The sequence below is a fragment of the Lepisma saccharinum genome, chromosome 7 (assembly GCF_977018435.1).
Source record: "Lepisma saccharinum chromosome 7, izLepSacc3.1, whole genome shotgun sequence".
NCBI classification, from domain to species: Eukaryota; Metazoa; Arthropoda; class Insecta; order Zygentoma; family Lepismatidae; genus Lepisma; species Lepisma saccharinum.
The window spans coordinates 32,186,768-32,213,903 of record NC_139235.1 but is presented as its reverse complement, the minus strand read 5'-3'; the positions used below and the strand labels follow the sequence as shown (position 1 = coordinate 32,213,903).

The 27,136-nt window shown below is 36.6% G+C and overlaps 2 protein-coding genes across 4 annotated transcripts in view; one reads left to right on the top strand and one right to left on the bottom strand.

The window, feature by feature from the left end:
- The window catches only part of LOC145989798 (uncharacterized), a 185,778-nt gene extending 169,302 nt beyond the window's left edge, over positions 1-16,476 (top strand). For both annotated transcript variants that reach the window (XM_083125149.1, XM_083125147.1), the window contains exons 13-15: positions 2,075-2,181; positions 12,238-12,404; positions 15,991-16,476. In XM_083125149.1, coding sequence (XP_082981275.1) covers positions 2,075-2,181; positions 12,238-12,404; positions 15,991-16,223 — 507 coding nt within the window. In that variant the 3' untranslated portion in view covers positions 16,224-16,476. The remainder of the gene's footprint in view (positions 1-2,074; positions 2,182-12,237; positions 12,405-15,990) is intronic.
- Positions 16,477-17,392: 916 nt separating this feature from the next.
- bark (C-type lectin domain-containing protein bark beetle) overlaps positions 17,393-27,136 on the bottom strand; it is a 243,301-nt gene continuing 233,557 nt past the window's right edge. For both annotated transcript variants that reach the window (XM_083125145.1, XM_083125146.1), the window contains 3 exons: positions 26,263-26,464; positions 24,203-24,453; positions 17,393-21,438 (listed from right to left, as the gene is read on the bottom strand). In XM_083125145.1, the coding sequence (XP_082981271.1) occupies positions 20,665-21,438; positions 24,203-24,453; positions 26,263-26,464 (1,227 nt within the window). In that variant the 3' untranslated portion in view covers positions 17,393-20,664. The remainder of the gene's footprint in view (positions 21,439-24,202; positions 24,454-26,262; positions 26,465-27,136) is intronic.

Sequence of the window (27,136 nt, the reverse complement as noted above, 5' to 3'; positions counted from 1 at the left end):
CTATTACATTCGTTCATCTTATTTATAAGAAGTCTAGTAGCGGCAAGTATTTAGGAGATTCTCTTCTCTAGATTTCAGAAAGTTCCTTCACAGGGGAGCTTCTTTATCTGTACCTTCGTTGTCCCCGTTGCAACCTCCCATTTATACAGAAATCTGTGACTTTGACGTCATTATGCAAATTCCTTCCGCATCTTCATCAAAGGCTAACAGCTCCCAAGTTTTGGGAACGAAGGGGAGTTTTGTTGTTTCTGCCGGGGAGTGGAATGTACGCTAGGCACAATGATTGAATATTGCCCCTTTTTTGTTGTGTGATATCTGTATCATCAAACGTAGTATAGAGTGTGTAGTAAGGGATGGTTTCAGTAGCAGCCAATTAACACTTCAAGTGATATTTTAAAAGATATAGAAAAAATGTAGTATTTGTGTGATATTTCTAAACTTTATGTAACTTAATGACCCCCTCCCCCACACACATAATTTACCTTAATTTAACACTGTTAAACTTTTAAAAAATTGAGTTGATTTACAAAGCCTCCCCCCTCATAACCCGTGAGCCCCCCCTGGAGATCAATTCTGGCTACGGCAGATAAGAGAGGGCAGCAAGAATCCCCAGAGCTTTTGTTTGTATGAATGTGACCTTCACCCTCTCAGAAACAAGTTGAGAGGGGAGTGGATAGCCAGAGAGAAGGGGTCATTTGTCTGTGTGTTTTAGTGGAGTCACAATGTCGAAACGTGTCCGTACAGTAGCTTAACATTAGATAAGAAAGTTGAAGTGCTTAGAGAGGTAGAAAGAGGAACGAAAAAGAATGAAAAACAATCACATGATGCGAATATTCCAGTAACAGTACTGTTCCTGGATGGAGATATGGATAAAACATAGCAGTTGTAAGGTAAGGTGTACTGTTTTCATATTAATGCAGTTTTATGTTTAATACAGTGTGTTATTGCATTGGTGTGTTCTTTTTAATTATATTCTGGTTAATACGAATTTTGGATAATTCAATTTTTTTTTTCGTAGCCCCTTGGAGTTCGAATTAAAAAAGTTCACTGTATTTAAAAAAGATGAGAAACCTGTTGATGTATACATCTTGCACTAGTACTTGTATTTGTAACATAACATACTATTAACAACAATTTATTTGGATTGGTTTTAAAAAGTGTTAGTAACAGCTTCAAATTCCTTTTTCATGCATATTATACACTTGCATAGGCTAATTATGATGTGAATGTGAATATGGCAGTTTGTAAAATTCCAATGTAAGAGCAATACAAATTTGGAAGGAAAGTTTTTTTAAAGCCTGTTTTTTTTTGTATTCTATCACTGCCAACTGTCATACATAACAATAAACATCACAAAAACATGATTTCTTTCAATTTTTATGTTTCATTCTAGTTTTTTTTTATGTACTTTTCATTTTATATGCTTATTTTATGCTTTTTTAATGCATAATTTACGTGTCGTGTAGAAAACCTTTTTTTACATGTAATTTCACAACCCTGGTGGGAGTGTTAGTAACAAGAAATTTGCTAGAGAATGAAGTGGGGTAGTACATGTACACATGAAATAATGTAATTAATGCACCGCTTTTTCTCCATAGTTGAAAATATGCACCTCCATGTTCCGAGAGTATTTTTCAAAAAGTAATTAAACTATAACTAAAACTTGGTGGTGTAACAACCCTCTAAGCACCGAGGCCTACCAGAGCAGCTTTTCATTGGGTGATGCATGGTCTGAGTATTGAGTCCCATCGCTGCTGTTTTCTGGCTTCCGTGACTTGCTACTTCTTCTTTTTAAGTAGCTCTCCAATTATCCTCATGACCCAGGTCAATGCCGAAATTTCGAGAGCTCTCACTGGGAATCTAGCCCTGGTCTGCTCGCACCAAAGCACTAACCATGTGGCAACGCAGAAGCCCCTTTCAAAAAGTAATATTTCCATAAATTTTCATTTAAAATTCCAGCTTCTGTCCAACACCAGTCCCTCTTGTTCAGAAACTGTGTCCCTCGTCTTTAACGACATAAAATAACCAAAATTGACTTGTAAATGAAAGGAAACTTAATTTTCTTAATTTTCAGGTGATTCCTGTTCTATATGGTTCTGGCGTGGACCTTAATTCTCCCGAGGTATCTCCAGACTTCAAACACTATTGGCTGTCTCATACACATCTTACATGGGGAACTAAGTAAGTGTGTGAATATATATATATATATATATATATATATATATATATATATATATATATATATATATATATATATATATATATATATATATATATGAATATAGTGTGTTATGAAGTGATTCTTTAGTCTCTTTTCTTTGTATCTAAAGATATCTGTTTGTCGGTTACAGGGAATTAACTCTGATAAACTTACTTTTAATTTTTTTGGGGGGGGGGATCGAGACAGTACATGACTGACGAAGTTATCAGATGGGTGACGAAATCAATCCCGAAAAATGAAAAGTAAGTTTATCAGAGTTAATTCCCTTTTCTTTATATGTAATGGTGATAATTTTACAATTAGTGGAGTAGTATGCAAGAGTACACATCAGTCAAAACCTTGTAGTCATTGTGAGGAATATTGGTCCAAGCTGTAGTATCAATCCGTTTTGACTTTCTATGAGAATAAGGACTTTCGTTCTTAAGGATAAATTCTTCAACGTTAATTTGTTCTAACACACCATCTGCAACATCCCAACCTTTTGTAAAGCTTTGTCAAAATTTTAGTAATATTGATTTTATAGATGATAATCATTTAGTAAATGTAGCCATTTTTCTTCACTTTTTCCCAGAGTTAGGTCCACTACGAATCCACTCAACCATTATGACACCAGAATCAAAAACAACAGTCAGAATTGGCCTAGAATTTTGAATAATTCTTGCATGCTATTTTCGGTCATGGATATTCGGGATATCTACTGCATTGATAGCCACCTCACATATAATTACTAAATTGAATAGTTCCAAGTTGTTTTCATTTCTTTCTGACATGTCCAAACACAGCTCATCATGCCACTGTTGAACTTCCTCGATAGCATAGAGGTAAATGAAGTTGCCTAGTGGAGGTACGTTAAATAGTGATTCAGATACCACTTTCAACTGCAGGTTGAGTGTGGATTAGCTGATCTGAGCATAATGTAGCCTTTAAACATTGAAAACACTGTTTTTGTTCATCTGTTAGCACTTTCAGAGTCAGCCAAACAGCTCCCCTGTTCAAGTTACTTAACATCATGCACCTTTGCATTTTGTCAGTCATTGCCTTCGATACTTACCCTTCCTTGTACAAAAATGTTGGTTGACATTTTTGCATGTCTTGCAGGTTAGTTGTATTCCGATATTGATACAACTAACATAAAAAAATACATCATTTTCAGCTCAATCTGATAAAGCTACTGATAGGGGCGTAAGGCCCTGAAACATCTCAACCTATCTTGTAGTACACCTTAGAAGCTGCATTAGGCTATCTAGGGTAATGAAGTTCTGGTGCTTTGACTTACAGTCACGCCAATCCTCTGTGGACTTGGGTGTTATGTTGAAGGGCTGAGCAATATTGAAGTTGTTTGAATATCGGTGCTGTCTTGAAGGGCTGAGCAATATGGAAGTTGTTTGAATATCAATGTTAAGAGTTATTGAGCATCAAAAATATTGATGATACCAAAAATATGGCTATTGATTAACTAAATATACGAGGGCTATTTTTTTATCAAGGTCCGATCGATCACGAAATAAAAATCACATTGAAAATCTGATGAAGCTGTGGGCGGATGTGTTGGGCAGTGTCTCTAGTATGCCCTTTGATCGCGTCACATCGCACATGTCAGTTTGGAACGTGCAGTGAGCACGGAAACATGCCTAGAACATTAGAGTCGCATGCCAAGTGTGAAGTGCGTGCAGTCATTCGATTTCTTCATGCTGAGGGGTGCAATGCAGCCGAAATTCATCGACGAATGAGTGCAGTGTACGGTGAAACTTTCATGAGTGACAGCAAAGTGCGGCAATGGTGCAGGCACTTTGAAGCAGGACGTACAGACGTTCATGATGCAGGCGGTCAGGGAAGGAAGCGAGTGTCAACCGATGATCTTGTTCAGCGAGTGGATCAGGCGATTCGAGAAAATCGTCGGTTCACAATTTCTGTGTTGAGTGAGTAGTTTCCCGAAATTTGAAGGTCAGCTCTCTATACCATCGTGAATGAGAGACTTCAGCAATCAATAGCCATATTTTTGGTATCATCAATATTTTTGATGCTCAATAACTCTTTAATATTGATATTCAAACAACTTCAATATTGCTCAGCCCTTCAACATAACACCCAAGTCCACAGAGGATTGGCCTGACTGTGGGTCAAGGCACCAGAAACTGAAGCAAACTCTGTGCGAGATGGATTCCCAAGATGCTGTCCGACCAGCACAGAAGACAGCGAATGGGCACCGCCTTAACATTTCTTCAGCGCTACCATGATGAGGGAGAGGATTTTTTAACAAAATTGTCACAGGGGACGAGACATGGGTCCATTTCAAAAATGAAAAAACAAAAGAGCAATCCAAAAAGTGGACGCATTCCCATTCCCCGAGTAAACCAAAGAAGTGCAAGCGAACCTTCTCCATCAGAAAGTGTATGGCTACTGTGTTCTGGGACAGAAAAGGAGTGTTGATGGTGGAATTCATGGAACGTGACATGACCATCACTGCAGCCTCATACAGCGTGACGCTTCAACATCTACGAAGGGCAATTCAGAACAAGTGCAGAGGAATGTTGTCATCAGGCATTGTCCTTCTTTATGACAATGCTCAGCCGCACACTGCAGCTGGAACACAGAATCTCCTGCAGCGTTTTCGATGGGAGGTGTATGATCACCCACCTTGCAGTACGGACTTGGCTCCCTCAGGTTTTAATCTCTTTATGCACGTGAAACGCTGGCTAGGAGGACAGCATTTTGGCACAGACAACGAGCTGCAGACCAGCATAGAGAATTGGCTGAAAGCACAGGCAGCTGCCATCTATGACGTGGGTATTGGAAAGTTGGTACCACGCTACGACAAATGTCTAAATTTGGGCGGCGACTATGTAGAGAAGTAGCTGGAAGGTGTAGCTCAATGTTGCAAATAAAAACATTTTTGATTTCACTGTGGTTTTTATTTCACGACCGATCGGACCTTGAAAAAAAAAATTTAGTTCGATATATGAATTGCAATTTAACCTAGTTGCTCCAAAACAGGAGCCCAACAACACAATGGAGTTGTTCGTTCTGCAATCTGTAGTCCTCAACCAGACCCTCCTCTCACTTATTGAAGACTAAAAATAAGCGAAATTTAGTAGCATTATGTACAAGTCAGGTACAAGGGTGTTTATGAGGGCTATTATCTATTTCAACAATATCGAGACCATCAATATTGTTTTTAAAATATCAATGCTCCAATATTTTAAAATTTTTAACTTGATATTGATATCGTACAGTCCTATTCCTATGCCAGCTTTTGTTATAGGTGTGAAGCAAGGATGGCCAGATGTGGATCCTGAAAATATTCATGTCCTGTAAAATAACGGATCCAGGTACCTAGTTCTTGGTTCCACAACCTCGTACTGTTCTTACCAAATCTGGATAGCTTTGGAACTTGAATCTGAAAGCCATCCAAAATTGAAGATTATAGGAAGATTTTATTGTATAGATGATGTTCCATATTTCCACATTACGAATTTAATTTTTTTTTCCTATTAAATTTTGAAGGACCACAGCCTTCATTAACAAAGAAGGTTATGGTATCTTGGACAGAGATGGTTGTTTGTTCCCGGGTGGTAGTAGTTCCAATTTCTCCCATCTGACAGGTTTGGAGGGTGGTGAAAGGCACTCGTAGCCAGAGTGCTGTTGCCATGTTGGGCTGCATTTGTTCTTGTTGTCTGGATTTTTTTTTAAGTACAGGGTGATAGGCTGATTGTGCTTGTCCGTTGTCAGAGATGAGATTTCTGCTAATTTTAGTTTTCACAAGGATAATTTGAATCCAATAACATGACTCCTTCTAGAAGATCTGTCCTGATTTTCTTGTTTATAACAGCTATGGTGCTAATAGCTTAACCACTGATGCAACCAATCAGCTAACATGACTAATAATATTACAAAGGCTGGAATTTTTAATTGGCAACATATCTGCAGAATCACGGCAAAACACAAGTGTGTGGTGTTTATACCACACATTGGTTGGATATTGTTGATCGTCTGTTCACTAGGAATCCTACCATATCTCAGGGTGAAAGGAATCTTCATCGCCACTACATGGGCTCGCACAGTAACAAGTAGAATGTGAGCTGTTGCAGCCTGCCAGTCGAGTCAAGATGTTTTCAAACTTGAATTTTTATGGAAAACTGCAGCTCCAAAGTGCAAGAGAGGCTTTACTGCACAACAGTGCATGAAGGACATTTAGATGCTTTTGGGGAACTACACTGCCAGATTCTCCATTGGGTTACAATATTTTACAGTTTTATGTTATCACTTTAAACTTTATACTTTTCTCTAAATTCTGCAGAATTCGTAACATCGATTATATAAACCCAAAAGTTCATTTTTTCTGCTAAATTAAGTCTAAATTTTTTTTGCAGTTGGATATTCTCCACGATCATAAATACTACCCAATACTTATCAAATTCATCTCATCCGGTTATATTATTTTCTCTTTTGTAGTGTTTCCATGGTGTATGGAAGTGGGCTTTTCTGGATCTGGGCTTTTCAGGATTATCAGTTAATGTTTAGAAAGAAAAAAGCTGTAATGTGCAGTATTTCTGTAGTTGCTGTGACGTTTGATGGATACTTTCATTGTCATCAGTAGAGCCTTGAAGTTTGGCAAAATGCCTCTTTATCTACTGCATATATTGATAAAATTTTTCCGGATATACATTTTTTTTATGTTGTTTCGAATGTTTTAGAAGCCTTTTCATTTTGCCTATTTGGGACCCCACTGCCTATTTTTAAATATAATGCCTTTTTTTGCCTTTTTCAATGAAATTTGACCATTTTTTAAAAAAAAATGTGTATATAAATTATTTTTCTCCCAAAAAAACGTTGTTGGCATTTATTTTTCTTCTGTTTATTATGTGAATAATTTTCGCAAAAAGTAATATTGAACTCACACATGTTTCAACATTGCTAAAGGTGAAAAGGGTGAGAAAAAAGTATTTCATGCTGAGTTAGGATATTGCCTTTTGGTTAACATTTCCTTGTGCATGATTGACTGCTGAAGTGGATAGGTTGATTTAGAACACAAAGAAGATATTTCTGAAATCTCCCTCTCGAACCTGAAAATTTCAGGAAGTTGCGCCTGAGCTTAGTTTACCTCCGCAACCAGTCTTGACGAGATGGGGAACCTGGATATCAGCAGCTATATACAGGGAGGTTATTTCAGTCGTTCACCGCGACAGCGCCGGCCGCCTAGCAGCCCCTTCATGCAACAGGTCCCGGCAAATTCCGTTACAGGAAGTCCGTAACATAAACAGCTTGTTTTGTAACGTTTCCACTTTTCACAATTACAGTTACAATTACAATTGAAATAAGCACGTACCTTGTCGCAAGGATGCTGGAAAAGGTGTCCTCACAAATACAAATATTTCTGGCATCTTATTTCTGACATCTAATCTTAGATTAGACATCGCTACTTTATTCTCAGTTGTCTCGACAGCGCCGGCAGCTTATCGGGGGTCGGGGGAATTGTCAGCCGCGAGAGGGCGCTTCATACTGAACGTTTTCACGTAATTATCGTACATAAAAACTCTTTGTTCAAGACTATATTTGTTTAGCGGAATAACTAATGAATGAATAACAATTAACACACAATAAAGCACTAGGACTGAATAGCAGACCCAACTCAATAACACAGTATAAACAACACGCGTGCTGATAAACTCAGACAAAAGTGAACATAGCGCAGACTCACTACGTCTGGTAGCCGCCAGTGTTGCTAACCATTTTCCGGCAATGTCCCTACAGACGTAGTCAAAATCTCCCTACAACTTGCCAAATGCACCTACGCCAAGTAAAGCGACTTTAAAAAACAACACCTCATGAGCGTGCAAAACAGAAGATAAAATGTACACATTTACTTACCAAATCTTTCTGCTCGGTGCTTCCACAATTAATGAAGGAGCGAATTTACAATACAGGACCCCTCCCCTTTTTTTGTAATATTTCTCATAATCACTAATTGAGGCCTCCAAATCACGAATTTGAAGGTAAAATTTGGGGTCACTTGTAGAAATTGCAAAATATGTGAAATTGAGTGGTTCGCGATCGGCACGATTGCTCATTATTTACCGGACGATTTTGTGTTTCCAATACTTAAAAAACGAAATATACATTCCTGATATTACTACGACCCCAAATTTTAACTATGTTTGCCTATCCTAACCTAACCTTACCGTGAATGGTTCGTGGGGCTATCCGTCAATGATTTGTGGGTGCATGGATTTCGACCCCAAATTTTAATTATGTTTGCCTTGCTTAACAAAAATCTTATTTTCGTAGCACTTTAACGGCAAACGTTCATCATCGAAGACGCCATTTTAGTATCCTGCAATTTTACGATCGATACACTGTTGCCAAACTTACCTGTAATAAAATCAGTCCACATTCCACATGTTCTTCTACATCGTGATTGTCACATATAAGCAAGCACCTTCTTTGGGCAATATACCGAAATCCATAAGTTTATTAATTAGCCCACGGCAATCCTCCTGCACACTCCACCTAAAAATCTATACAACATTAACAACTTTTTTACTATTCTCTTCCGCCATTCTTACACGATCCATGCTCTCCAAGTATGAAATCGACAGTGTGGCAACGCTGTAGACAGCGTAACTAATTACGAACGTCATTTGTTCATATCAACAAATATGGCTACCATACTTGTATACGGAGAATCATTCCGAGAATTGAAAAGCTTATTTTACAACTTCTACACTTTAATGAACAATTTTTTCACCTCACCCCAACATGTTAACTTGAGATAAATCATCACGACTAATTATTTCGTGAGTATAAGACGTAGCATAGAAATTACAGAATGGTCCGGTATTGTAAATTCTAGCCTTAATGAATAATAGGGGTGTGAGGGACAGAATATTTTGGGTCCGGACGAGATCGGGACGGGAAAATTTGCAATTTCCCGACCAAGTCGGGAAATTTTCGGGACGGGAAATTTCCGTAGCACTGGAAATCTCGAATTCTACACGTCATTTTCACTTTAAGTGTTTGTTTTTGAATTTGTAGAATAAAAACTTAAAATTTCCGATAAGTTCCAGAAACTTACAATGCAGAAAACGTCTAGAATTAACGACTTTTTAAAGTGACCATTCGGTATTTCCCGACTGCTCGGGATCCCGAAAAGTCGGGAAGTCATCGGGATTTTTTTTCCCGATCTCGGTCCCGATTTTTCGGGATCCGCACACTCCTAATGAATAACGTTGAGTTATTTACTGTTGATTATGTTATTTGAAGTCATACATACTGCTGCTGATGTGAAGAGATAGATATTGGTTGGTGATGCTGTATTTCCTGCAGTCTTTAACAATTCTGGTCCCATTCTATTTCTCTTTTTTGTTTTTGTATCACCTAACATTGAAAATATTCTTTACGTTTCCGCGTTAGAATGTGGCAATGTTAGCACTATTTTCGCGAGAGTGGAAAAGTTTTCAAAAAAGAACTTGCCTTGAAAGTTCTTGGTAACCGATAACATGTTTCAAAATTCTGATGGAGATTTGTTGGTTAGTTCTTATTTCTCCTCCTCGCTAAAGTATCCAGATAAACGAATCCATTCATTCCAAACCGAGCACGAAGAAAGTGCAACTGACTGACGAGTAAGCTTTGCACCTTTGCACAATAAAATGTTATTTTCCAAGATTGAAAAAAGTTCCTACGTTTTCCCTTATTTGGTAAAATCTGTCCCTACGCGGGCAAAATATAGTGAAAAGTCCCTATGCGTAGGGACATGTCCCTACGGTTGGCATCACTGGCGACATGTGTCCCGTTCGTTCAGTATGAAGCGCCATCTCGCGGCTGACAATTCCCCCGACCCCCGATAAGCTGCCGGCGCTGTCGAGACAACTGAGGATAAAGTAGAGATGTCTAATCTAAGATTAGATGTCAGAAATAAGGTGCCAGAAATATTTGTATTTGGGAGGACACCTTTTCTAGCATCCTTGCGACAAGGTACGTGCTTATTTCAATTGTAATTGTAACTGTAATTGTGAAAAGTGGAAACATTACAAAACAAGCTGTTTTTGTTACGGACTTCCTGTAACGTAATTTGCCGGGAATTGTTGCATGAAGGTACCGCTAAGCGGCCGGCGCTGTCGCGGTGAACGACTGAAATAACCTCCCTGTATTATGCTAACAACCTTGAAAAATCAGTGAGGTGATCGATGCTCTTCCAGAAAATGAAGCGGCTTCAATTCGTGAGGTGAGAAAACTCCTGTGCTATTCAGAACTGGAGAATGAACTGTCGTTTATTTTTGCACATTATGGTGCATTGCCAGAGACAATTACAAAGCTAGAATAAAAGAGGTGAGACTTATAGCATCCATGAAAATCTTCGAGGAATCTATGCAGCAGATGATGGAAGTGCCAGGAAAAAAGGGGTCAGCTGTTGCGGAAAAGTGCAAACAGGTAGTGAGTGCAAATGAGGACTTGAAACAATTGAAAACAATGTGTGATATTCTAAAAGGTGTCCAGCTACATTAGCTTCTTTTATGTATGCTCCAATAACTTCTGTCGAAGTAGAAAGATCATTTTCTATTATGAAAAACATTCTCTCTGACGACTATCAATGAATGTTGTAGTTATGTGCAATCAAGATGGAGAAAATTGAAATGCTCTTTCCAATGTAGATTTTAACATGTTGCCAGAAATTATAGATAAAAGTAAGCGACTTCCAAATGTGCCTTCTTTTCGGTTTATTTTGCCTTTTTTTAAATTTTTAGTGCCTATTTTCCACATTCTAAATGCCTTTTTGCCTGCCTATTTTAACGAAAATAAATGCCTGAACTTCCGGGCTCTAGTCATCACCAATATTAGTGCCACACATAGTAATAGCCAACTTTACCAAATCACTGACAACAAAGAAGTGCACCTGATTCATGTCGAGACGAAGCTACAAATGCAACAACACTGCCAGGGAAAAAGAAGAGCGGAGAGATGGCTCACCTTGAAGCTCGCATTTTCGTGTCCAGCAGTATAGTGCGAGTAAAAAATCTTCAGTGAGGGATGCCAAATATGACACTTGAGCCTAAGCCAGGCCATTGTAGTAGCAGTAAGTCAGTACTGCTTTTCCTATTACTGAAAACAGGTCAGCACTGTATGATTCTTAAGTTAGCATACCAGATATGCACCAACCCCCTCTCTTGGGCTGTCTCTGAAAAGGAAGGAACCATTGTGTGGACATTCAATTCAAAACTATCCTGCACATTCTTCACACAGTAGACTCTTCCATTCGATCAATCAACCAACCAGGGATTGTCAGCTGCTTCCTGCAGCTTTTACTTCGCTGGCAACAAACGTTATGCAACAATGGTGACTTTCTTGAAAATATGTGAAAACACATATACATGGAAACATGTATGTATGTTTGCATAAGAGGGTAGCCAGATCTGGATTCAGGTACCTGATTTTTGGTTCTGGGTAACAGGAATATCATATTTAGTTTGCAATAATTACACAGTTGCTACTATTAATGTACATTCTGATATTTGTGCGTTTACTCACTAAATATATTCACAGTATAAAAAGTATAAAAAACTTATGTGAGTGAGTATAATAGTCATAACACTCCTTGCAAACGACGTTCCGCGAAGCTATGCTTCGCTTCTTCAGGTATTTCTTATCAGTAAATAAAATACTTCGTCATATATGTAAAAATAAATCCAGTAGTCATTCATTCTGTATGGTAGTATGGGTACACCGTTCTTTTAGTAATATCTCTTAGCCAACATGGCACTTTTAACGTCATGTAATTTTAAATTCTATATCCCAAAACCCTTTTTTACTTTATCCTGGATTTATTTTTACATATATGACGAAGTATTTTATTTACTGATAAGAAATACCTGAAGAAGCGAAACGTCGTTTGCAAGGAGTGTTACGACTATTATACTCACTCACGTAAGTTTTTTATACTGTGCTACTATTAAAATCCCAATCCTTGTATATAACTTGAACTAGCACATAACAAATACTAATTCCATTTACTTTTCTTGTAGCTTCTTCTGGATCAGATTAACCCGTCTATTACCCACACCACGAATAAGCATGGGGGTTTCAAATGGGGTGGGGTTGTGTGCCATTGAAGAGAAGCTCACCGTTGCAGTCCCTGGCTTCCAACAGAAATCTGTTACAAATGCCACAGAAGAAATCAGGAGATATCTCAGTAAGTAGGATCAGGACCTAGGGTATTACTAGTGGTATTTTATAAACATTAGAAGTGTTGTTTTTGCTTTGTCATGGAAATCATATATTTGATATTAAATTCAGTTACTGATTCTTAGCAAATAATTACATATCAGCTTAACAATAAATTTTTCAGCATCAAAGTAGAAAATATATCTAATCTCGCTTTGACGAAAAGCTAAGGGTAAAGCTATTCTCATGAAGGCACATTATAGCCGCTCCAGCTAGAGTTTGGACTTGAGGAAACCCTGACTTTCATCTTCAGTTGTGCTAGTGTGAACGGGGGGAATAGCGGTGTTGCCAAACGTCTGAGACTATGATTTTTTTTGTCCAGTCGTACAGGATATCTTTTCCTGTCAACATGCACCCTTCGCTCGCTCGCATTTCAAGCAGAGGCAGGGAGGCGGAGACCCACGCATTCGCTTGCTACACGGCCGCAACCGCCTTCGCCGTGCTTGGCCTTTTTGGGGGTGGACTCTCTCGTGGAAAGTGAGGGGGGGGGGACGAGCTGAAAACTCGAAATTATTGCGGAAGGTCAGAGTTCTTTCTAGGGTATTGTGGATACTGTTCGTATGAACATCTCACTGCAATCAAGGTTTAGGGTTCAGTTACTTGTGGTGGCATATTTCGTTTCGCTCCCCAGTTAAAATTGCACGTCGAGTTCAGATTACTCAACATTATCCATCCTTTATAGTTTATATTAATTTCATTGTTGTCTACACAGCGATATCAAATAGTGAATTGTAAATTGATTGGACGTGAACGAACATTGTGTTTTACTGATATCCCCACAAGAGTAACTACAGCATGTTTAGTAACATCCATGAATTTAGGTTGAATTCAGAATTTACGCAATATAGAATGGGTGGTCGGGTCGGGGGTGTGGGGGTTCTCATGGGGCTGCAGTTCCCTCCCGAAATTTTGAGAAATTCAAAAGTTTCAACTAAAAGACTAAAAAAGACGTTATAAAACTCGAGATATTACACGTTCTTCATAATCGAATATTTCATTTATGTAGTATTATTTAACAAAAGTAGTAATGAATGTAAATTTTGCTCAAAATCCTTTTCGAAAGGAGAAGGCGTTAATAGCTTCATATTTCTTATAAATCGAACAAAAACACACACATACAAATATGAATCACTATGAAAATATGAAACGTACCTTATTTGTTCTCAAGGGGAAATACTCCACAGTCTTCCATCATTTCGACGAAATTGTATTGATCAGATTCCTCATCTTCATCTTCGTCTCCGCCAAGACTTATTATAAGTTTGTCCACATTTTCCTCAAGAAGCCCTTCTTTAACCACGCGTCATTTATTACTTTTCTGGTATGTTGGACGGCTTTCTTCCAGTCATCTGCGGACACATTGACAAGAGCTTCCTGTGTGAAAATTGTCACCTCATTGATTTTAAAAGTTTTGTTTTTTCTGGCCACATGTCCCTTCACTTGCGCCCAAATGAGTTCGATGGCATTAAAGTGGCAATGATAGGGTGGCAGTCTTAGCACTTGGTGACCACTTCTTTTCGCAAGTTCATCCACGTAATATTGCGGGAACTGTGGCTTGTTTATGTTAACAAGCTCGATCAGTTCAGCTTTCTTCAATTCGTGGGAAGCCAGGATGTCATGGCGCAAAAGCCACTGAATAATTTCATCTTTTTCTGTGGCCATTGTTGGAGGTTTATCTATTTTCACCGTATGGTACGGAGCATTATCCATCACGATGACACACGGCCTTGCTAAGTTAGGGATGAGCGATTCCTCAAACCACTTGAAAAACCGAGCGTGGTCCATGTCTTTGTGATAATCGCCCGATTTCTTAGATCTAAACAATAATGTAGAATTTGGAATGAACCCCTCGCAAGTGCCAGCATGACACAAAATCAGTCTTTCCCCTTTTCCTGTAGGAGCTGGCATCGTGCCTTTCGTGGTGTCGTCGGTCCACCCTCGCTGGGTCGAATGACCTGCGTTAACCCAGGTTTCATCCACCCACACAATGTCTTCGAAATTTATCTTTCGCACTGCCCTCAAGAAACGACATCGGGAGGCAACGATGTCTTCCCTCTCCATCAAAATAGTTCGTCCGGTGTACTTCCCCCAGCGAAACCCTAAGTTATCCAGCACCACCCCCAATGAAGTTTTACTGCCACTGAACAACTCCTCCTCTCTTAACGATTTCACTAGTTTCCCAAGGGTAGGATGCTCTTTCCTGGCGTAATATCGATAAATATGCTGCTGGATTGCGTCCTCCTGAAACACGTCCAGTTTGTTGACAGGTTTGTCCCGTGGTCGTTTCTTACCTGGAGTGGACATTGTGGCTGCCACGTCTGTCTCCATTAAGCGGGACTTTTCCTTCCCGATGGACATCACTGTAGTTCTGCTAATTCCCAGAGCCGCTGCTGTTCTCCCAATCACTTTTTTAAACTGAAGCAAAGGGCCATTATTTTCTCTTTCTTTTTCAAAATAATCTCGCACGGCACATACTAATTCACGGGTCTGGCCACGCAGAGGAATACCACGGCCGACAACTTTTTTTTCTTCCGATTTCGCCGGTGTATTTGCGATAGGCTCATCCATTGTAATTCAGTATAAACTGGTTGGGTAAAATCACAGATACAAAAAAAAAAGCACAAACAAACCGCACAATAACCCCGAACTTTTGCTGTCAGGCATACACTTGGCAACGCAGAATACCACGAGAATTCCCCCTCACCACGGCAACTGGTCAAAGCCGATTGGTTCAGCGGTTCACGTGACCCTCCCTGACTTTCGACAGAAAAGACAAAAATAGAATTTCTAAGTCCAAACTCTAGCCGGAGCGGCTTTAGGGGTGTAGTGAAAGTGGTGTGATCATCACACTGCAGCTCCATTGAAAGCCATTAATTGTAAAGTTTAAATTATATCATGTCATAATATAATTATTTTCTTCAGAGTTCAAGCTATACATTTCGGAAATATGTTATACTATTTTGAACTTCTTTTACTGTCAATGTGATGTGGATTTAAAGATACAAATGATTTAGTTTTTAAAACAATAGTTGTGGTTAGATATTAAGTATGGTTAAAATCTGGATAAAATTTTATCCTGGTTTAAATTTCCATATTTGTGTATCTGTCATCTGAATCCTTCACATATCTGACGCCTGGATAATGTGACTCCTCCATATTTCAGACACCCCAATAACTTGAATCATTTGGATGTCCGACACCCTGAAAACCTGAATCGTTCAGATATTCGACATCTATATTGTTAGAGTGATTCATATTTGTAATAATTTGTATTATACAGTATTTAGAATGCATGCTAGGCAATTTGAAATATTAATATTAATTATCAAGGTTTCTTGATCATTCCTAGTAGATTCAGTGTGATGAATGAGTACTTTAAATCATTTTACTGTGCTGGAATTAAAAGCACACAGTTCACATTTAAACTCTAGTAACAATAAATCTCATAATTTTTGAAATTCAAGAAATTTTAGGTTAGTAGATCTTCTGTGGAAACTTCCTGGTGCTGGCATAAACTTTATGAAATTTTAATATGCAATTATTATTTTTAACAGGAGAATTCATAAAGAGAGCAACTCAAGATCCGGAATTCGGAAGGTACAAGGCAATGATGGATGGTGCTGTTTTCTACATAGCCAGAACTGATGGTGCATCTATTCTAGTGTCATTGGTGTATTTAGGGGCCCCTCACAACAAGCACCCTGCTTTGCCCCCAGCACCACGGCCTGGTTTCGCAAATCCTGCTTATCATGAAGATTGTGAACCTGAGCAAGAGTCTGAAGTGTGAAATTCAATGCAGTACAATGACTTAACAAGAAAATACTCAGTTATAAATGACATTATTTTTTAGCTGATGCATTTACATTTGTACAGTTTTATGAATTTGTTGTGACAATTCAAAGTTTATGAATGTGTTTATTTTTTTAAACATTGAAGTGACTGTATTGGATAGAATGTATTTAAGATAATATATTTATACAATATTTTATTTTTGTTGAAATATATGCAAAAAAACTTGGAAATATTGTTGCAAAATCATACATTTTGTAGATACGTATTATTCATTGATATGACAGCTGAATCGATACTGATTTATGAGAAAGTATTGGTTGGAATTAATAATCAATATGGGCCTATACTTTTCCGGAGTAGGCAAGAATTTGAAGTTATGAGTATTTCAAAGCAAACTTCTGATAGATTGATACAGTATAATTAAATTGGAAAAATTATATATGAAAATTGATTATGAACTATTTTGAATCCTGACCATGTTAAGTATTGGCATTGGTGGAAATCAGTAAAAGTAATGGTATTTGTTCAGCTTGAACTAGTATTTTTTGATAACCTTAAATTTTGTTTTTGCCGCAATAAATATTACATCACAAAGAACCAGGAAAACATGGAGGTACAGCCAGGACTCAAACCTAGGTCTGTTGGCTTAGGATGTTACTGCTGAAACCACTGAGAGCAATGGCACGGTTGGTCTGAGACTTGGGCTTTAGCACTAGTTTAGCCTGCACATTGCACCATGCCATGAAGGAACAGCAGTAAGCAGGGGCACAGCGAAGATATTTTCTTTTTGGTGGGGGCCTAACTTTTGATGAAAAAAAAAGAACAGTGTGTTGGAAAATTGTTATTGGAAAATAGTACTGAAATAATTTATTGTGATACCTATATTCATAAAATATTATTTTTTGGTCAAAATGTTATCGAAGACGTTAAACTCGCATAGCAGAAAGATTAAGTAAACACTAAAAATACCACATAAAATACTAAATTTGCATTATTTGTACATGAAAATGTATTTAGCATGTAATTTATTCTCAAGATGTACTAGAGGGGGCTCAAGTGGGTCATGAAATCAAAATGCAATGACTTTTAAGTTGCAAGTCTTGTCCCTGGAGAGGATGTTGCATGCGAAGTTGAGATTTTACTGGAGAAGATTTAATGAAAAAATGTTTTTTTTTCGTATATTCCTCAGATACATTTACAAGAAAAATCACTACAAAAATTGCATTGCTTTACACCATACAATACAAAATATACATTGCTAGTATCACAAAGAACATATTTATACAACAAATGCAATCACTCGCTCATATGCACATTTGTAAATACACTTCTATAAATTTTAATAGTAGACATTACTACTGAATTGTGATGACTTTTGACACAAACGTTTCTCAAAATTACACTCTTATGCAACACAGTAAAATGTATCAAGGTATAATTGCACTTCAGTATAACCACACTGCACCCAAGGCAATAGAAAATGTACATCACATTCTAAAGCAACAAAAATATATTAATTACTAATGATCTTCTACCAGAAGATAAAGACACCAGTGGCAGTATATGCATTTTTAATTAAGAAGTAACTAATTTGTTGCATTCTAACTTCAATAGTATGTATTTAGAGTAACAAAAATATTTCAGTTCATATGAAATCATTAAATTGGTGCACATATCTTAAGAAGTCATGACACAATTTGTAAAACAATCATCAGAAACAAATGTGTATTTGAATTGTGATAGTGCAATTACTTGGAACGACAAGATAGAGACCATAACAGACAGATGAAATGAAAAAAAAAAAACTACCACTGAATCAATACCAGTGGTAAAGTTTGTACACTTTGTTTTAAGTCCACTATATGCACAGATCTAAATCAGTTTAAAGTGGGATCTAAAATTGCACTGTTCCTCTACTGGGAATCAAACTGGGTCCACTGATTAAAAAGTGATCAATATTGTTTCTACCAAAGAGAAAACTGAAAACCAACATTCAATACCCAGTGGGTATCAAACCCAGAACCCCTTGATTACAAGGTGACAGCATTATCACTATGCCATTTTGCCATTGGGAAGTCCTAATACCAGTGGCATTGATATTGGAAAGTATTGGTTGTAATTTAATGCCAGTTGCGTACTATATAATACTTTTTCATAGTCTGAGAATGTCAGAGGACCTGCTTCATTTTTCCAGTCTAGATATTCTGGAAGTTAAGAAAAATGCATAATTTCCTAGGACATTGTGAAAAATGGATTTTGTGATTAAACAACGGCAAGCTGACATAGTACAGTTCCAATTCATAAATATTGTGGACTGCTTTAAGTGATTACAATGCTTACATGGGAAGAAAAAATAGGCCACTTTATGGCCTCCCCCAAAACAGGCAAATAGCTAATAGAAAATTTTATGAGTAATATTAATAATGCTGAATTCAACAACCAGCACTGCCTCTGCTGTTTCTGACCAAGAACTGAACAACAAAGGCAAGTCATAATTTTAACGTGATTTTACCTTTCCTCACTCTTTGAAGTTCCCAAGGACAGTTGTTTTGTTCATGACAGGAATGTCGAACAACAAGAAAATACTGTACATGGGTACGATGATAAGATTTGTTTCAACAAAACATGTATTTCTGAACACCAAATTTAAAAATATACAATGATATGTGATATTGAAGGTAGAATGCTTCAAGTTAAAAATCACAGTCACATAATAGACCATGCATATCACAATTGTATTGATTCCTTATTGATTAATCAATGGAAGACGCTGATAAGATACGGTTGCAACAACAGTGTCTTTCACCTAAAGGCACTTTGTATTAAATTTGTGCAGTATGCATGGAGATCTTTTTACTGTACCCAGGCCGTAACTAGATATTTATTACATGGTGGGGAATAAAAGTATTAGTTTGTCAATTTGAAAAATATAAATCATACAAAAATGTTTTTTTAAAGATCTGGAATATATGTTTTTGTTTGCTTCCACACTGTTTTTTTTAAAAAATATATCTGATTAGTTTCATGAGGAGTTGCTAACACCTAAACCATTTATACAAAGTAGACTTTTTGACAAAAAAAATTATGAATGCAATTGTTCTTTCAAATTTTTGATGGTCTACTGGTCATAATAGTTGTTCCAATATTTAAATAATTCAAATTGGTAAAACTAACACCTTCAAATAGACAAAAGAAAAAAGATACATAGAAGAGAAAAATAGCACTGAAATAACTTCCAAAAATTAGTAACATTAAAAGTATATAAGTACATTAAAACAAGGATAAATAGGTTGGACAGAATTAAGAAGAATATTAACATCAAATATAAATTCTGAAATTTAAAGTATGGATTAAGAAAGAAAAAATGAAGACTAAACATCTTCAATTTGTAACTTCTTTACATTGTTTAAAATGACACGCATGTAGTAATATATGCTAGTGAAAATATATACCTCTGAATCTTATTTGTGACTGTTAGCAAACATTTTCCCTAGTAATGTGCATCATTCAAAAATTAGAATTATACAAGAATAAATATGATGCTTTTATCTGTACACAATTATACTAGTTAGAAAATTTTGTAAAACCTAAGAAATAAATAATACATACATTTTAAACATTTTATATAAAAAGGAATGTCTTTCATTAACTTTCATATACATAAATGTGTGATGTGATTTAATCTGAACTTCATGAGTATCCTCCTAATAAAATTAACTCATTAATAGCAATTTCTTATGTACTGTAATAAACAAAATATTAGTCTACATATTTTAAAAAGTCAATGCAGTTCTCTTAGAATCAATTTTATATATAAAAGTCAATATTTACATGTATAATGAATAACCTTTAATAACAATTTTTGTTGGTTCGTATGATTAATAAAGCAAACATGGAAATATGTCTTTTTTCACTTAAGGAAAAAAATGTTTTAACAACTAACACTCAAATGAGCAAAAATGAAATGGAAGTCACTTACACACACAGCACAAAAAAATCGAGAACATATTTAGAATACTGTTGCAGAAAAGGCAATATTTCAATCGCAAAATTGCACATTCATTTTAAAAGTATGATATTAAAAGGCACTATTTCCTGATTTTTCATAATCACACATTCAACACAAACACACACATTATTAAATAAGACACTTCAATATATAATAATTCGTTACAAAATATAGCATTACTCTCACACAAGTTGTTCAATAAATCTTCAAAAGTTATTTGCTCGTATAAAAAAACACAAATACACAAGCTGTGTAAAAAAATCTTCACCAATTGTGCGCAAACATTCTGCCACCAACAGGCAATGAAGAAAGGCATTCATTCTCCCTGAATAGTTTGTCACTACGATTCCTCACTATGTACTCGCAGGAATTTACTGGACTATATGATATGTTTAACATTACTGTCTGTCAGTCTTTAAGAAATGAATCACATTGCAGTTTCCAAAGGTTGGCTTTTGCTCCTGCTAGACATTGGAACTTGTTTCGGAATTTCGTAAGTAGGATCGTAGTCGAAATTTGTTTCGAGAAGAGCTTCGCTCTTCGATCTAGATGGATGCGGTACGGCCGCATCGAAATTTGTCTCTAGTAACTGGCTCTGTGGCCTTATAGGTTCGTCTACGTTAGTCTCTAGCACACTAGTACTAGGATTATAGTAATAGTCTTGTTGCCTCGAGGGCATGCTCGGAACTGATTGAGACACTGTGAATTCACTAGGGATGTCACTGTCTCTCGTCGTGTCGAGATCACGCTTCATCTCCAATGTGGAATCCGTCGCGACGCTGTAGTTCAGAGGGTTTGCGGAAGCGGTGAAATTGCTTCCCGGGGAATCGTTTTTGAAACTTGCCGTGCTGCCGTTACAGTGAATCTCGCCGACATCACTGTTCGACGGCCATGCACCACGTAATGGTTCTCTTGACGAGAAAGTCGAGGTGTCACGGAAACCATCGTTCTTGTAAGCCAAGTTAAAAGGTGGGTTAACCACTGCATTGACGGCTTCGTTTTCGAACTTTGTGTCCTTTGCAAATTTGCTGCTGAAGTCTGAATAGCCAAATGCTGCATCGGGATTGTGAGCTTCATATATATCGTAGGACTGGTTATCTTCCATTGAGGAGTTGAACTGTGATTTATCCATAGAATCCAAACTTCCATTCATTTTCTTGTATTCGGTGAGTTTGGATAATGCAGGGCTTGATTTCTGACTCTGAAAAATGGATGGAAACTAATTAGAAAATGATGAATGATGATAATGATATTGTTGCATGAGAACCAGGAAAACGTAACTCCCAAAAAATGCTGTTTTCAGTTTTGTTTAAATACACTCCTCTATTTGGAGTCTGGTCAACACATCTTCTCTTTTAATCCTTAGCATTAAGGTAGAATCCTGTATCTCCAAGTAACTGATTCTTTTTAAGAGCCAGACCTGTTCCTAAGAATACAGTTTCCTCTCTCCCGTAAACTTGATAAATTGGAGTTACGTCCATCTGCTTCTCACACGATATACACCCGCCGCAAAATGACTTCGGACCTCGTAACAAAAGCACAAAAAATACAGATTCATGTGAAAAGTTATTATTTCAGATTCCGTAAAAAAATGTCATTCCATGTCCAATACTTAGGCTTCATTTCCATGGAAACCTTTCTAACAATGGAAAGTTGAATCTCATTTTTAGCCATTGTTGTTGTTTCCATAGAGAAGATTTGAAATAAAGAATTGCCTAATTTTAAACATCCATATCTCTGTTGCTATTTAACGTAGAGAAATGATTTTACACAATGGATTCAGCTCGATGCCTTCTATCTGATTCTGTAGCAAATTTCATTCCATGTCCAATATTTAGGCTTAGTTTCCATTGAAACCTTTCTAACAATGGGAAGTTGAATCTCATTTTTAGGACTTAAATTACTTCCGAAGTCTTAGTGATTCCATGTCCAAGCGCATCCAAACGGTTCTCAAAAGTAAGGGCAACATGATTCCGTATGCATTTTTTGCTGTATCTAATAGCTTAATAATAGCTTTTCACATGAATTTTCTGTATTTTTTGTGCTTTTGTTACGAGGTCCAAAGTCATTTTGGGGCGGGTGTAACAGCCTTTTAAATACATGAAGTAATATCTGCAACAGCAGAAAAGTACACACCAAGAGAATTGAGTGTGTGGAGGTAGAGCCACACACATTATTGATCTCAACTACAGTGGTGTGATCAGCACCACACTCCAGCTGACTTTATCCTCCAGGATCACATCCATTGATGAAAACCATGTACAGACAAATGTAAAAATAGGTTGTACAAACAAAATAAATTTAGTAAAGGATTCCTACTCATTTAGTCAAAATAAATTCCTAACTATGGCTAGACTGCACAATCGACCCTTGTGTTTTACTGTTTCAGCCAAAAAGAAAAATAGGTTCACTCATAGTACTTAATTCGTGCATTGATTTGGCACTGTGTATTTTTCAATTGGAAGTTCCTACTCTGTGAAATAATATAAACTTTCTTACATTACTTACCATAGGAGCTTTCCTTTATTGAAATCCATGATCTAAACATGCAATATTGCCAGGTCGAGCTTTGGTTTTTAACCTGGATTGTTTGCAAATTTCCACTAGGATTCAACTTTCTTTATTTAATTTCTTCATCCGTACTTATGATTTTCATTTTATTATTGGATATTGAATTTTCTATTTTTTTAGTAGCTGTAAATTATTTTCGTTTTTTTAAAATTGTTTTACTTCAATTTGTTTGGGAAATAAGTGTTTTTCGGTGATTTTACTGTTCAAAGTTGTTCTAGCGTTGTGCGGTAAGGGAGACCTGATTTCACTTGTCTCCCTTATCGCACAAAGTAAGGACATCCTTGAATTGTGACGTCACTCAAGGAATGCCTACGATGTTATGTTTGGTTCTCTTAGCATAAATACACTCTAAATGTATTATTTGTGTTAAGATAACTAAACCCAACAAGCCTAAAATAACAAATTAGGCATCTAGCCTTACATCTGCACGTAAATTAGGCTCAATATGTTTCAATTAAAATGGAGTTTCTTCAAATTTAATACTACTTTTCTTCCACTTCCAATTGTTTCCTCACCTTAAATCCTACATTTCTGGAATCCTTGATTCATACACTTTCCAATGATGTATCATACATATTTCTATTAAGAAGGGTCAATTCGACATCCTTACCCTAACTTTAACCATGTTTAAAGTAAGGATAGCCACAGCATCTGCATTACAGAAATCTGGGTTTCTAATTATCCAATATCCATTTTGACTGCAATGGATAATCTGGATATCCGAATATCTGGAGAATTCGCATAGAAGAAATTTGGTGAAGAATTTGTAGAAAATTCTTAGTGAAATATGAAAACAACAAATAAAAGAATATGTGAAATGGATAAACCATAAATATCGGATATCTGGATAGAAAAGTATCCAATAATATGGCCATCCCTAGTTTAAAGTATTATTTGAGCAGAAATGTTGCAAGGAACAGAATATTTTTTTATGTGTTACTTTACATTCTTGAGCAACTTTGAATTAAATTAGGGTTTAAATTTACATGAAAAATCCATATTCACGACATGTGCAATAACCATACACAATGTTTCCTGAGTTTATGAGCCAATGGGAATCCTGTAGCATCTCCTGATATATTATATTTTAATGCCTGATTGTTCAATTAATGGATAATATGTACTAGTGTGTGTGAGAGAACTTGCTTTCTTATTAAAAGAGTTCTACTCTCACAATTCAGTATCATCTTATATGATGACAGCAATTCATGTGCTCATTGGAAGCCAACATCAACTTAACCTAGCTGGTAATCCGAGAACACTTGTTCGAATCACGTTGCCAGGAAAGCTACAATTCCTATTTTCCATGAACCAGTCTTCGTAACACTTACATATACAGTAGTTGGAAACTTATATACAAGTGCAATGATTTAATGCATCAGCAAATAACTTACCGATGGCCCTTTGCGACGATACCCGAGCTCGTTAAATCCTCCGTGTGAAGATGAAATGGAACGTACCGAATGCAACGAGGCACGGATTGAATTTCGCCTCTCAAGTCTCTGAGCATGTCGATGGCGGGACTTTGACAACCAGAATCCTGCTACTAACACAATGAGAATCAATGCTGCTCCAACACACCCAAGGATGGCCACTGTCAGAATGTCCTGCGTCCAGCTCAGAGGGTCGATGAATACCTTTGGATCTGAATGATAAATAACGTATGCTTGTCAAATATTCATGTTTGCCTACTTGTAAATGTACAGTACAAAACTTAACTGCGCAAATATTAAATAATGACAAAACTGAATTAACTATTTCTTTGTAATAACTTTAACTAATTTTTTGTTCTTGCAGGATACAATATACAAAACTATTTGCTGAATAAAATAATGAAGTATAATTATTGTTTTTCAAACAATTTTATTTTTACTTTCTTGAAGGAGTGGCAGACAAAGTAAAAAATTAGCTGCTAAATTATCAAATAATGATATCAATACTGAATCAAAAAACAAGTCTGTCTTTCTAATTATTCTTAACTTTATTTGTATTATTTTTCACTCCAAAACCAAACTTGTTATGGAGAGCAGTTGCCATTTGCTCATTTCTACCTTCAACAACCATTTGCATATGTAATTTCTATTGAGTTTTAAGGAAGTATTGTTTAGGTATTTGAGTAAATCATAATTTAAATTGTGTAGAACAACAACAGCAAAGGAAAAAAAAAAGAGGATACAGGGTGGCTACTGTAGGGCCATAAAATTCAAGTAAAATACCCGGTTTTCCAAGGTGAACTTTCCAAAAATTCAAGGGTGCAAGCAGGTGTTTTCTATAATTTCAAACTAAGGTTTTATCGTCTCTCACCCCCCCCCCCCCCCCACACCCACACACACACACACACACACAAATACTTATATTAACAATATAAATGATCTATGTGATTCCAATGAATCCAAAAATTGTAATTCAATTCAATTGAATAGTAGATATATATACACCGGGTATCCCAGAAGTCTTTCCCTGATTACAAACTTCATTCATATCCGCTATATGCAATGTAGAGATGTGAAAGTGGTGCCAAAATATTGGAAAACTAACCAAGTTTATTTGTTGCAGGTTTCAGTAATGTGGCTGTAGTGTAGCAGTGTCAGTGCCAAGGAATCCGGAATTAATGCTCTTGACATCGGATGTCATCTTTCCATACAATGTTTCTTGGACTTGACAGGATTTGGGAATGAAGATAAGTTCCATTTTTAAAATACCAACTTATTGATGGCAGATATTCTAGACGAAAGAATTCTGTACATTTGAAAGTTCCTTTGCACTGTTATTGGTGACCGGGTCTCGTGATACCAGAGGACATGCTGAGCTTTTTCCTGATTTGTGAACATTTCCAGTTTTCTGGGCACTGACACTGCTACACTACAGCCACGTTACTCAAACCTGCAACAAAAAAACTTTGTTAGTTTTCCAACATTTTGGCACCTCTTTCACATCTCTACCTTGCATATAGCGGATATGAATAAAGTTTGTAATCAGGGAAAGACTTCTGGGACACCCTGTATAATTTAAGGTGTGAAGTTTACATTTGTCATTTCACATAGCTACACATACTATAAATACATCTACAAACACAAGTCACAAATGTTATGGGATATAGTAATCTACAAAAAATTGTTAATTCTATAAGAATTTCAAATTTACCTAATCAACTTCAAGATATTTTATCTACCAATAATCTTCCGTCTGTCAGATAGGCTGTTCTGCAAAAGACGTTGGGATTTTAAGAAGTTGCAATTTTTCACGTGTAGAGAGAAAAATTCAAGCAGAATTCACACACAATTCCCGGAGCCAATAATTCATGCATAGCCACACAAATGGAAAATATTTTTAATCAGTGACAGGGTAATCAATCGAATTGTATCTGCCTGAAATAGCTGTAGAAACCTTGGTAGATCAAACCTACGGAAAAAATGTGCTTATCCCAAAGAACACACAAACGAAAGCAACTTACCAATTTCGCACAAAAATGGATTCAACTTTTCACAGTTGTCTACATCCACAGTCTTGTATGCAAACACAGTGCAACGATTTATCATATCTATGTGCTGAACCCAAACTTTGTCATAGTACTCAAATCTTTCCTGTTGTGTCTTGAGATATTTGTAAACAGCATTGTAATTATTCATAACATATGGCATTGAAGCATTGTCAGACTGCAAAGACAAAAATTGAAAAATGGACATCTTGAACATGAAAATATATGAGAATAAAATAAAATTTGTTATATACACCACTTAGAATTTCACAAAGTAATATTTTATACAGAGGCCTTTTCCAGTATTCAGTGGGGTATAATAGACTGGTGAAGTAAAAATAATGACAAAGCATGCTGAAATAGTGGACATAAATGATGACATGACTGGATTTCAAAGGAGTATGTATTTTCAAGTTTATTGCAAAAAAAGGGTTTAAGGTTTTGTTTTAAGTCCACTTTATGCACAGAAAGGCTAATCGGGACTGGACCTACAGTTTAAATTGGGATCCAAACCACTATGTGCTTCCACAGGGTATCGAACCCGGGACACTTTGATTACAGGGTGATGATGTTACCACTGCACCATCGGGGAGGCTTATTGCAAGAAAAGTCAGTGATAATGGTTGAATTGCAAAAAGAACATATCACATGTTTTCATAAAGTATTGATATTAAGAACCATAAGTTTCAAAGTAGATGACACCATTTTACTACATGAACCACACCAGGAGGGTGCAAAAGAATATCAATTTTTAATTTAGTACACAATAATGAATTCTGGAAAGCAGCCATAGTTGTACATGATAACATTTACTTAATTACAACTATGCACATACTAATTATTACCAAAA